We start from the raw sequence: 13,400 nt of genomic DNA on the forward strand, positions 1-13,400 counted from the left end.
AGATTCTTTCTTTATCTTGGAATTTTGCCATTTTAATGATGATATTACTTGAAGTGGGCCTCTTTGGGTTCCTCTTGATTGGGACTCTCTGTGATTCATGGGCTTGTATGACTTTTTCTCTCATCAAAGTAGGGAAGTTTTCCCTCATTATTGTTTCAAATAGGTTTTCTATGCCTTGTTCTTCTTCTTCTCCTTCTGCTATCCCTATGATTCGGACATTATTATGTTTCATATTGTCTTGCATTTCTCTTAATTTCTCTTCATTCTTTCTGAGCCTCTTTCAATTTTCTTGCTCTTTCTGGGAGTTTTTTTCTACCTTGTCCTCCAACTCACTGATCTGATCTTCTGCTTCATCAGTTCTGCTTTTGATTCCTTCTACTGTGTTCTTCAATTCAGAAATTGTATTCTTCATTTCCTCTTGTCCCTTGCTGATAATTTCTGTTTCCTTTTTCATGTTGATATAGTTTGCGGTGAGATCGTTGTACCTCCCCCATAGTTTCTGGTACCTCATGGTGAGCTCTTTGAACTTCCTGATAACCAGTGCTTTGAATTCAATATCTGATAGTTGACTTGCCTCTATTTCATTCAACATTCTTTCTGAGGCTTCCTTCTTTCATTTGGGGATTGTTTCTTTGTCTTCCCATTGTTTCAGAGACTCTTCTTGTTAGCCTCAGCTTCTTAAATTGATCTGTTCTGACTCCCTGGGTTTATGGTGTGAACTTCTGTGAGGGAATGCCGGTCAAATTTTGTTGTGTAATCTTCTTCGGTTATCCTGGCATTCTCTGCTTCCGCCTACTCCGTATGGATCCTCCATGACTGTCACAATTTCTAGTCCCTTATTTTAATATATGCTGAGGAACTGCTGGCTGCCTGCACTGCTACTCAACCGATTGGCCAGTATCCTCTCCCATGTGTATAAGGAAATGGAATCAACTCCGTCCTACTTCGTCGCCATCTTCCCTTCCCTCCCAGTCTCTTTCAAATGTTTTAATTTCCAAGTTCACACCTGAGACTAGAGTTTGGGCATCACCACATCTTTAACTGTCACTCTACTTGCTTATTATGTCCTAGTAAGTCTTACATGTAAAATTGGGTAACCATATTGCATTTTGCATAGGGCAGACACAAAAAGGAGATGAAAAGACTGGGGTATAAACCTGAGCCCGATAACACCAACAACATAGGTGGGATTCAGGACAGATGCTATTTTGTGAGCTGTGTCACGAAGCATAGCTGGTCCAGTAAGGACTTCTAGACACGACTGACATCATATAGCATAATTGTTCAGTGCCCTGTCAAGAATTCCAGTGTGCCTTTGTGGGTATGCAGATACTCTGAAATTAAGTAATGCTCTATAAAAATGTACATTTAATTGTGCATCATATGTGAAATAATTGTTAGTTAAAATATGAAGGCATGTTTTTGAGTGACATTAGCAACATTACAAGTCTTACTGAAATCCCACAAAGCTTCATGAAAACAAAAAAGTCACCAATGGATATATAAGGAGTGATTTTTTTCAGAACGTTGGCTTCTTTCACATTGAACTATATGTCTGGTGTGACAATATAAAGTATGATATGTAGTATCTCATGGATCTATATTACATATGAAAAACAAAGAAAACCTGGTAGTTTAGGAAAGAACTTCTGATATTAGAGATCGACAAAAGAAATTTACTGCATCCAGAATCAATCTGAAAATATGAAACTGAACCACAGATTTACTACTAAAATAACCTAAACATTTCCTATTTTCACTCTGCCCACTCCCAGATGTCATGTAAGGTGTTATGAATGTCCATCTTGGAACCTCATGATTTAACTCTTTCCATCATGGCTCTTCAAGTCACAGTACACAGAGCCACAGCATCAGCATCAAGTGGGGGCATCATATGTGCATATTTGGGGGCCCCCACTCCAGAACTACTGAAGGATCTGGATTTGTGATGGTAGATTCAGGGAACCTCTGTTTTAACAGGCTCTCCAGGAATTCTTGTGCACATGAAAGACTGAGAAGCTTTGCTTTCATTCTTTGTTTGGCAAGGCAGGATGCCCATGAAGGGCACAGTCAGGGCCGGAAGTGGAGTGGCATTTGTCAGAAAGTAGTGACACGCTTGGCTGTGGACCCCTTTGGCCCCCCTAAAGGGGTCACCACCCTCAGGATGGTGGCCCCAATGTAGCCATAAGATACCAGGATACAAATAAATGGCAGGGAAATGACCGCCACCCCTTCTGTGAATATGAGCAAGTTGTTGATGAAGGTGTCTGAGCAGGAGAGCTTGAGCAGGGCACTAAGGTCACAGAAGAATTGGGGAAGAGTGTTAGCAGCACAAAAGGACAGCCGGGTCAGGAGAAGGGTGTGGCACAGGCAATTGGCACAGGAGAGGATCCAGGACACAGCCACTAGTAAGGCACACAGTTCTTTCTTCATGATGGTGGTGTAGTGCAGAGGGTGACAGATGGCAACATATCGGTCATATGCCATTGATGTAATAAGGAAGCTGTCCAGGTCAGTAAAAAATAGGAAAAAATACATCTGTGCTATGCAGTCTGCATAGGGAATGGATTGATCCTGAGTTTGCATGCCCATTAACATCTTAGGGACAGTGACAGATGAGAAAGAGATGTCAGTGAGGGCCAAGTGGCTGAGGAAGAAGTACATGGGTGTGTGCAGGCGGGAGTCCAGCCTGATGAGCAGGATGATGAGCAGGTTGCCCAGTACTGTGGTCAGGTACATGCCCAGGAACAGGGCAAAGAAGATGGCCTGGAACTCTGGCCTGATGGGCAGCCCCAGGAGGAGGAACTCGGACACGCTGCTCTGGTTGTCCTTCTTCATGGACCTCCTCTGTCAGCTGGGGATGAAGGGACATTGAGAAAAGTATAGTCAACTAATGCTTGATGCTGAGATGTGTCCTATATTAGTGACATTGATGCAATTAAATATAAAATACAGAGTTCTCTAGTGAAGAAACTCTGTGTCTTCAGTGGAAGTCAGGCAAATGTTACAGGTTGTAGGTGTTTCATAGGCACTAGGTTTGATGCCTTTGAGGAAGGTATGGAACTATACTAGGGATTATAGGCAGGATATCATTGGGCAGGCAGCTGGCTATACTCATTTACTGAAGGCTCACCAGAATGATGATTGTGATATCCCTGTCCTTAGGAAGAAGTAATAAGAAGTGACTTCACAAAGAGCACAAAGAAGTGATGAGCACCTGTGTACCCCCCCCCCACACACACAAGCATGCACGCACCTGCTCCTGACAAAGGACCCAGTTCTGCCTTGAATGTTATGCTGAATTCATCTAGCCTCTTGGAGTAGTGACTAGTCTCTCAGCTTCTCTGTGGGACAGGCAGGAACCGGATTTCTGGATCTTAAACCTCTCACTGACACCAGAGGGTAACAGCACAAGCCTGGATTTCACTCTTCTCAACTCACCAGCTTCAGAAATGGAGATGAGGAGACCCCTCTCTATCTATAAGGGAATGGACCCAAGGGACAAAGGAACAGGTTCTTGGTTAGAGACTTGCATTAAACTCATCTTTATTGCTCAGTCTTCTTACTCCCTGCAGGACAGGTACCCTAGGGCAGTGGTCCCTAAACTTTGCTGTTGAGCATAATCACCTGGGAGCTTGTTAAAGATGCTCTACCTCTAGAATTGCTCATTCATGAGAGCAGGGCTGAGGTAATTCTGAGGCAGAAAGGTAGACTTTGAGGAAACACCATCTTTAGAAAGAACATCAGGGTGGATGCCCTGCAAGTGTGAGACCAAAAGATGTGGGAAAACCTCCTTCCTGCCCTTCCCTGCCAGATTTGTGTTTCTCCTGGTTAGTTAGCTCATAACTTGGGGGTTTGAAGAGGGTTTTTTCTCCCCAGTGAATACTCCTTTTTAGTTTACTGCTTATGAAATGAATTCTGGTTCATGAAGGAACTCTAAACAATGTAAACATGAAAACAAAGAATAAAGTACTCAGCCTTCCATTATTATCTTTGTCCTTCTAAAGTGGTTTTTCTTCATGAATTTTATTTACATAAGTAGGATGTATTTAAACTGGATGTTATAGCTTTCTTTTTCTACAATGTCTTAATATCTGCATTTTTATGTATAAATATAGACAGAGAATACTTACAGTATCAATATGTCAATATACTTAAAAATGTCAATTTTGTGGGAATGTAGACTGGTGCAGCCATTGTGGAAAACAGTATGGAATTTCCCCAGAAAACTGGGTAAATTTTCCCAGAAAAATAGAACTGCCTTTTGTCACAGCAATTCCACTGCTAGGATTATATCCTAAGAGCCCTGAAACAACAATCCAAAATAACCTATGCCCTCAGTGTTCATAGTAGCACAATTTTACAATTGCCAAGTGCTGGAAGCAACCTAAGTGCCCATTAGCAAATGAGTGGATCAGAAAACCATGGTACATTAACAGAATGGAATTCTTTGCAGCAGAGAGAAAGAAGGGACTTATACCTTTTGCACCAGCATGAATGGAACTGGCGAGCATTATGTTAAGTGAAATAAGCCAGGCAGTTTTGGACAAGTACCATATGATCTCACCTTTAACTGGAACATAGCAAAAGAAAAAAGAAAAAATATAATCAGATTCATTGAAATTAAGAACAATTTAACAATAGCCAGGGTGGGGAGAGACAGTGGGGAGAAGGTTATTCAGGAACTACTATAAAGGACACATGGACAAAACCAAGGAAGGGTGGGGGGTGGAAGCAAAGGAGGGAGGTGGGTTTGGAGGGAGTACGGGGGAGCCATGGGGAGAAAATACAGACAACTGAATTGAACAGCAGTAAACTCATTTAAGTTTAAAAACTGTTAACTCTAGTCATATTTAAATTGAATTAACAAAGATTCAGTGTAAAACTCTATTAAAGATTACACTAAACCTGGAAGTCTTCTCTTTTGCTAGTTGTCTGATGAAGGCTACTTCATTATCTCCAAAGACATTCTTTTTAGTGGCTCCATTGCCTTTGTTTCTTGGTGCCTGTGTCTTGCTCCTTTGCAGGGAAAAGGACCTAACCTTGAAAATACCCATGGGAATAGGTGGAGAACACAAGCCCGGGTAGAACCCTGTGGAAAGACAGGCCACAACACGGATTGTTTTCATTTACTTGTAGTCTAAGTTTAAGTCTGGGGAATGAAATGAATAAGGCAAAGTGGCTATTTAATATTTGACAAATATCAAATATTAGTCTCTTTCAAATATTTTGATTTCCAAGTTCACACCTGAGACTAGAGTTTGGGCATCACCACAGCCTTAAATGTCACTCTAATTGCTTATTATGTCCTAGTAAGTTTTACATGTAAAGTTGGGTAACCATATTGCATTTTGCATAGGGCAGACACAAAAAGGAGATGAAAAGACTGGGGTAAAAACCTGAGCCCCATAATAACAATGTGTCTTCTGGACACAACTGATATATAGCAGAATTGTTCAGTGCCTTGACAAGAATTCCAGTGTTCCTTTGTGAGTATACAGACACTCGGAAAGAGTATACAGATGCTCTATAACAAATGTACATTTTATTGTACATCATGTGTGAAATAAATTGTTAGTTAAAATATGAAAGCATATTTTTGAGTGACATTAGCAACATTCAAGTCATACTGAAATCCCACAAAGCTTCATGAAAAACAAAAAAGCCACTGATGGATATATAAGGTGTGATTTTTTTCAAAACTGGCTTCTTTCGCATTGAACTATATGTCTGGTGTGACAATACAAAGCATGATATGTAGTATCTCATGGATCTATATTACATATGAAAAACAAAGAAAACCTGGTAGTTCAGGAAAGAACTTCTGATATTAGAGATCGACAAAAGAAATTTACTGCATCCAGAATCAATCTTAAAATATGAAACCGAACCACAGATTTACTACTAAAATAATGTAAACATTTCCTTTTTTCACTCTGCCCACTCCCAGATGTCATGTAAGGTGTTATGAATGTGCATCTTGGAACCTCATGATTTAACTCTTTCCATCATGGCTCTTCAAGTCGCAGTACACAGAGCCACAGCATTGGCATCAAATGGGGGCATCATATGTGCATATTTGGGGGCTCCCACTCCAGAACTACTGAAGGATCCGGATTTGTGGTGGTAGATTCAGGGAACCTCTGTTTTAACAGGCTCTCCAGGAATTCTTGTGCACATGAAAGACTGAGAAGCTTTGCTTTCATTCCTTGTTTGGCAAGGCAGGATGCCCATGAAGGGTATAGTCAGGGCCGGAAGTGGAGTGGCATTTGTCAGAAAGTAGTGACATGCTCCCAGACTGTGCACTATAATGTGGTTGCACAAGGTGTGGCAAAAGTAGGTTTACAGTTGTGAGTACACAAAACACAGAATTTATTCTTGTGTTACTATTTACTAATTGTATTATTATTTTATTGTTTTCCACACTAACAACTGTAAACGTACTATTGCTCCATCCTTTGTACTTACAAGGGATGACAGCATGAAACATGCTTTCACTCATGATGGTGTGGAGGCCTGAGCAATGTCAGCCACACAGTGTTGGCACAGAGGGGACCTGGCTGGTCTTGGTCTCCTACAGGGACCTTCATCTTCACAGTTGTAACATTTTATGCCATGAGCAGAGAGTAATACATTTCCTCTAATTTAAGTGACAGATAGTTTGGATTCTTTGATTTCTATAGACCCAAAACAATGAAAAGGAAAAACCATTTCATGGTATAAGATTGTGTAGTGAAATAATATGGCTAATTTCTAACATTCTGGGTGTGTTAAAGATGAAGATTATAGTCCCAAAATATGAGTCTTCAAAAATCTTCTCAAATAAGGGACAACAGAACTGTTTATTATTGTATCATTTATGCCCCCAAATGTAGAAATAAGAAAATTGATTTAGCATTTGCTAATGAAAAGTCATTTGTAAAGGAGAGCATCCTTAACAAGAGAATGAAGTTCTGGTCATCAGATATTTACCAAGTACATCCAACATACCTTCAGTTGTTTCAGGGCTTATGTCTCAGGAGACCTTAAAATTTTCAGACATATTCAAATGCAAAACCAAGTCTGTGAGATGAACAAAGACGAGATGGTCATTGAATTAAAGGTCACGGATATTGCTGACAGAAAAATATTACTCTACTGAGAAATTTCCCAAAAGCCTGTTTCATGTCCCTATTCCTAAGGCTATAGATAAAGGGGTTCAGCATGGGTGTGACTACTGTGTACATGAGGGCCACAATGATGTCCTTGTCAATGAAATTGCTTAATGTTGGGAAAAGGTACTGCCCAAATATTGCTCCATAATACAAAGTCACCACAGAGAGGTGGGACCCACATGTGGACAGTGCTTTATAGACCCCCTTGGCTGAAGGAACCCTGAGGACGGTGGCCCCAATGTAACCATAAGATACCAGAATACAAATAAATGGCAGGGAAATGACCGCCACCCCTTCTGTGAACATGACCAACTTATTGAGAAAGGTGTCTGAGCAAGAAAGCTTTATCAGTGCACCAAGGTCACAGTAGAAATTGGAAAGAGTGTTAGCAGCACAAAAGGACAGCCGGGTCAGGAGAAGGGTGTGGCACAGGCAATTGGCACAGGAGAGGATCCAGGACACAGCCACTAGTAAGGCACACAGTTCTTTCTTCATGATGGTGGTGTAGTGCAGAGGGTGACAGATGGCAACATATCGGTCATATGCCATTGATGTAATAAGGAAGCTGTCCAGGTCAGTAAAAAATAGGAAAAAATACATCTGTGCTATGCAGTCTGCATAGGGAATGGATTGATCCTGAGTTCGCATGCTCATTAACATCTTAGGGACAGTGACAGATGAGAAAGAGATGTCAGTGAGGGCCAAGTGGCTGAGGAAGAAGTACATGGGTGTGTGTAGACGGGAGTCCAGCCTGATGAGCAGGATGATGAGCAGGTTGCCCAGTACTGTGGTCAGGTACATGCCCAGGAACAGGGCAAAGAAGATGCCTTGGAACTCTGGCCTGATGGGCAGCCCCAGGAGGAGGAACTCGGACACGCTGCTCTGGTTGTCCTTCTTCATGGACCTCCTCTGTCAGCTGGGGATGAAAGGACAATGAGAAAAGTATAATCAACAAATGTTTGATCCTGGGAGATGTCCTGTATTAAGTGACATTGATTCAATTAAATGTAAAATATAGAGTTCTCTAGTGAAGAAACTCTGTGTCTTCAGTGGAAGTCAGGCAAATGTAAATTAGGTTGTAGATATTTCCTAGGCCCAAGATTTGATGCCTTTGAGGAAGGTATGGAACTATACTAGGGATTACAGGCAGGACATCGTTGCGCAAGCCGCTGGCTATACTCATTTCCCAAAGGCTCACCAGAATGATGATTGTGATATCCCTGTCCTTAGGAAGAAGTAATAAGAAGTGACTTCACAAAGAGCACAAAGAAGTGATGAGCACCTGTGTACACCTCCTCACAGGCATGCACGTACCTGCTTCTGACAAAGGACCCAGTTCTGCCTTGAATGTTATGCTGAATTCATCTAGCCTCTTGGTGTAGTGACTAGTCTCTCAGCTTCTCTGTGGGACAGGCAGGAACCAGATTTCTGGATCTTAAACCTCTCACTGACACCAGAGGGTAACAGCACAAGCCTGGATTTCACTCTTCTCAACTCACCAGCTTCAGAAATGGAGATGAGGAGACCCCTCTCTATCTATAAGGGAATGGACCCAAGGGACAAAGGAACAGGTTCTTGGTTAGAGACTTGCATTAAACTCATCTTTATTGCTCAGTCTTCTTACTCCCTGCAGGACAGGTGCCCTAGGGCAATGGTTCCTAAACTTGATGTGCAGCATAATCACCTGGGAGCTTGTTAAAGATGCTCTACCTCCAGAATTGCTCATTCATGAGATCAGGGCTCCAGGTAATTCTAAGGCAGATAGGAAACTTTGAGGAAACACCATCCTTAGAGAAAACATCAGGGTGGATACCCTGCAAGTGTGAGACCAAAAGATGTGGGAAAACCTCCTTCCTGCCCTTCCCTGCCAGATTTGTGTTTCTCCTGGTTAGTTAGCTCATACCTTGGGGGTGTGAAGAGGGTTTTTTCTCCCCAGTGGATACTCCTTTTTAGTTTACTGCTTATGAAATGAATTCTGGTTCATGAAGGAACTCCAAACAATGTAAACATGAAAACAAAGAATAAAGTACTCAGCCTTCCATTATTATCTTTGTCCTTCTAAAGTGGTTTTTGTTCATGAATTTTATTTACATAAGTAGGATGTATTTAAACAGTATGTTATAGCTTTCTTTTTCTACCATGACTTATAATATTTGCATTTTTGTATGTAAGTATAGACATAGAATACATACAGTGTCAATATATCAATATATTTAAAAATGTAAATTTTCGGGGAATACAGACTGGTGCAGCCATTGTGGAAAACTGTATGGAATTTTCTCAGGTAACTGAATATGGAACTTGCTTTTGACCCAGCAATTCCACTGCTGGGATTATACCCTAAGAGCCCTGAAACACCAATCCAAAAGAACCTGTGCACCCCAGTGTTCATAGCAGCACAATACAAAGCATGATATGTAGTATCTTATGTATCTATATTACGTATGAAAAACAAAGGAAACCTGGCAGTTCAGGAAACAAATTACAATAGCCAAGTGCTGGAAGCAACCTAAGTGCCCATCAGCAAATGAGTAGATCAGAAAACCATGGTACATTAACAGAATGGAATTCTATGCAGCAGAAAGAAAGAAGGAGCTTATACACTTTGCTTCAGCATGGAAGGAACTAGTGAGCATTATGCTAAGTGAAATAAGCCAGGCAGTTTTGGACAAATACCATATGATCTCACCTTTAACTGGAACATAACAAAAGAAAAAGAAAACAAAATATAACCAGAGTCATTGAAATTAAGAACAATTTAACAATAACCGGGGGTGGGGGAGAGACAGTGTGGAGGAGGGTATTCAGGGACTACTATAAAGGACACATGGACAAAACCAAGGAAGGGTGGGGGTTGGAAGCAGGGGAGGGAGGTGGGTTTGGAGGGGGTGGGGGTGGGAGCCTTGGGGAGAAAATACAGACAACTGTAATTGAACAGCAATAAACTCATTTAAGTTTAAAAACTGTTAACTCTAGTCATTTTAAAAATTGAAATAACAAAGATTCATTGTGAAACTCTTTATTAAAGAGTTCACTAATCCTGGAAGTCTTCTCTTTTGCTAGTTGTCTGATGAAGGCTACTTCATTATCTCCAAAGACATCCTTTTTAATGGCTCCATTGTCTTTGTTTCTTGGTGCCTGTGTCTTGCTCCATTGCAGAATAAAAGAACCTAACTTTGAAAATGCCCATGGAAATACGTGGAGAACACAAGGTCAAGTGGAACCCTGTGTAAAGACCAGCCACAACGTGGATTGTTTTAATTTACTTGTAGTCTAAATTTAAGTCTGGGGAATGAAATGAATAAGGCAAAGTTGCTATTTAATATTTGACACATTCGAATGTTTTGATTTCCAAGTTCACACCCAAGACTAGAGTTTGGACATCCCCACAGCCTTAAATGTTACTCTAATTGCTTATTATGTCCTAGTAAGTCTTACATGTATAGTTGGATAACCATATTGCATTTTACATAGGGGAAATATGAAAAGGAGATGAAAAGACTGGGGTAAAAACCTGAGCCCCATAATAACAACATAGGTGGGATTCAAGACAGATGATATTTTGTGTGCTTGCTAAAAGCATGGCAAGTCAAGTGAGGACTTCTAGACATGCCTGACATCATATAGCATAATTGTTCAGTGCCTTGTCAAGAACTCCAGTGTGCCTTTGTGGGTATGCAGATACTCTGAAATGAAGTAATGCTCTATAAAAATGCACATTTAATTGTGCATCATATGTGAAATAATTGTTAAAATATGAAAGCTTGATTTTGAATGACAGCAATATTACAAGTCATACTGAAATCCCACAAAGCTTCATGAAAAACAAAAAAGCCACTGATGGATATATAAGATGTGATTTTTTTCAAAACTTTTGCTTCTTTCGCATTGAACTATATGTCTGGTGTGACAATACAAAGCATGATATGTAGTATCTCATGAATCTATATTACATAGGAAAGATAAAGAAAACCTGGTAGTTCAGGAAAGAACTTCTGATATTAGAGATTGACAAAAGAAATTTACTGCATCCAGAATCAATCTGAAAATATGAAACCGAACCACAGATTTACTACTAAAATAATGTAAACATTTCCTTTTTTCACTCTGCCCACTCCCAGATGTCATGTAAGGTGTTATGAATGTGCATCTTGGAACCTCATGATTTAACTCTTTCCATCATGGCTCTTCAAGTCGCAGTACACAGAGCCACAGCATCGGCATCAAATGGGGGCATCATATGTGCATATTTGGGGGCCCCCACTCCAGAACTACTGAAGGATCCGGATTTGTGGTGGTAGATTCAGGGAACCTCTGTTTTAACAGGCTCTCCAGGAATTCTTGTGCACATGAAAGACTGAGAAGCTTTGCTTTCATTCCTTGTTTGGCAAGGCAGGATGCCCATGAAGGGTACAGTCAGGGCCGGAAGTGGAGTGGCATTTGTCAGAAAGTAGTGACACGCTCCCAGACTGTGCACTATAATGTGGTTGCACAAGGTGTGGCAAAAGTAGGTTTACAGTTGTGAGTACACAAAACACAGAATTTATTCTTGTGTTACTATTTACTAATTGTATTATTATTGTATTGTTTTCCACACCAACAACTGTAAACGTACTATTGCTCCATCCTTTGTACTTACAAGGGATGACAGCATGAAACATGCTTTCACTCATGATGGTATGGAGGCCTGAGCAATGTCAGCCACACAGTGTTGGCACAGAGGGGACCTGGCTGGTCTTGGTCTCCTACAGGGACCTTCATCTTCACAGTTGTAACATTTTATGCCATGAGCAGAGAGTAATACATTTCCTCTTATTGAAGTGACAGATAGTTTGAATTCTTTGATTTCTATAGACCCAAAACAATGAAAAGGAAAAACCATTTCATGGTATAAGATTGTGTAGTGAAATAATATGGCTAGTTTCTAATATTTTGGGTGTGTTAAAGATGAAGATTATAGTCCCAAAATATTAGAGTCTTCAAAAATCTTCTCAAATAAGGGACAACAAAACTGTTTATTATTGTATCATTTATGCCCCCAAATGTAGAAATAAGAAAATTGATTTAGCATTTGCTAATGAAAAGTCATTTGTAAAGGAGAGCATCCTTAACAAGAGAATGAAGTTCTGGTCATCAGATATTTACCAAGTACATCCAACATACCTTCAGGTGACCTAGGGCTTAAGTCTCAGAGACCTTAAAATTTTCAGACATATTCAAATGCAAAATCAAGTGTGAGATGAACAAAGATGAGGTTGTCATTGAAATAAACATCGCTGATATTGCTGACAGAAAAATGTTACTCTACTGAAAAGTTTCCCAAAAGCCTGTTTCATGTCCCTATTCCTAAGGCTGTAGATAAAGGGGTTCAGCATGGGTGTGACTACTGTGTACATGAGGGCCACAATGATGTCCTTGTCAATGAAATTGCTTAATGTTGGGAAAAGGTACTGCCCAAATATTGCTCCATAATACAAAGTCACCACAGAGAGGTGGACCCACATGTGGACAGTGCTTTATAGACCCCCTTGGCTGCGGAACCTCAGGATGGTGGCCCCAATGTAGCCATAAGATACCAGGATACAAATAAATGGCAGGGAAATGACCACCACCCCTACTGTGAACATGACCAACTTATTGAGAAAGGTGTCTGAGCAGGAGAGCTTTATCAGTGCACCAAGGTCACAGTAGAAATTGGAAATAATGTTAGCAGCACAAAAGGACAGCTGGGTCAGTAGAAGTGTGTGGGACAGGGACTGGCACAGGAGAGGATCCAGGACCCAGCCACCAGTAAGGCACACAGTTCTTCCTTCATGATGGTGGTGTAGTGAGAGTGACAGATGGAAATATGGTATATGCATTATGTAAAGGAAGCTGTCCAGGTCAGTAAAAAATATAAAAAAATACATCTGTGAAATACACTCTGCATAGGGGATATATCTGTACTTAGTGTGCATATTCATGAGCATCTTAGGGACAGTGACAGATGAGAAAGAGATGTCAGTGAGGGCCAAGTGGCTGAGGAAGAAGTTGGGTGTGTGCAGCGGGAGTCTAGCCTGATGAGCAGGATGATGAGCAGGTTGCCCAGCACCGTGGTCAGGTACATGCACAGGAACAGGGCAAAGAAGGTGCCCTGGTGCTCTGGCCTGATGGGCAGCCCCAGGAGGAGGAACTCGGACACGCTGCTCTGGTTGTCCTTCTTCATGCACCTCCTCTGTCAGCTGGGGATGAAAGGATAATGAGAAA

General features: G+C 41.0%; 1 protein-coding gene and 1 pseudogene across 1 annotated transcript; both read right to left on the reverse strand.

The window, feature by feature from the left end:
• Positions 1–2,097: 2,097 nt before the first annotated feature.
• LOC119034789 (olfactory receptor 1J2-like) lies at positions 2,098–8,054 on the reverse strand. The gene is made up of 2 exons (XM_053672190.1): positions 7,558–8,054; positions 2,098–2,842 (listed from the first exon to the last, which is right to left on the reverse strand). Exons 1-2 carry the CDS (start codon positions 8,052–8,054, stop codon positions 2,098–2,100), a joined length of 1,242 nt encoding a protein of 413 aa, XP_053528165.1.
• A 4,358-nt stretch (positions 8,055–12,412) lies between these two features.
• On the reverse strand, positions 12,413–13,359 carry LOC128628422 (olfactory receptor 1J2-like; annotated as a pseudogene).
• Between the last annotated feature and the right edge of the window lie 41 nt (positions 13,360–13,400).

Source organism: Artibeus jamaicensis, unplaced genomic scaffold (assembly GCF_021234435.1).
Source record: "Artibeus jamaicensis isolate MK-2021 breed Jamaican fruit bat unplaced genomic scaffold, CSHL_Jam_final contig_1959, whole genome shotgun sequence".
Lineage (NCBI taxonomy): Eukaryota > Metazoa > Chordata > Mammalia > Chiroptera > Phyllostomidae > Artibeus > Artibeus jamaicensis.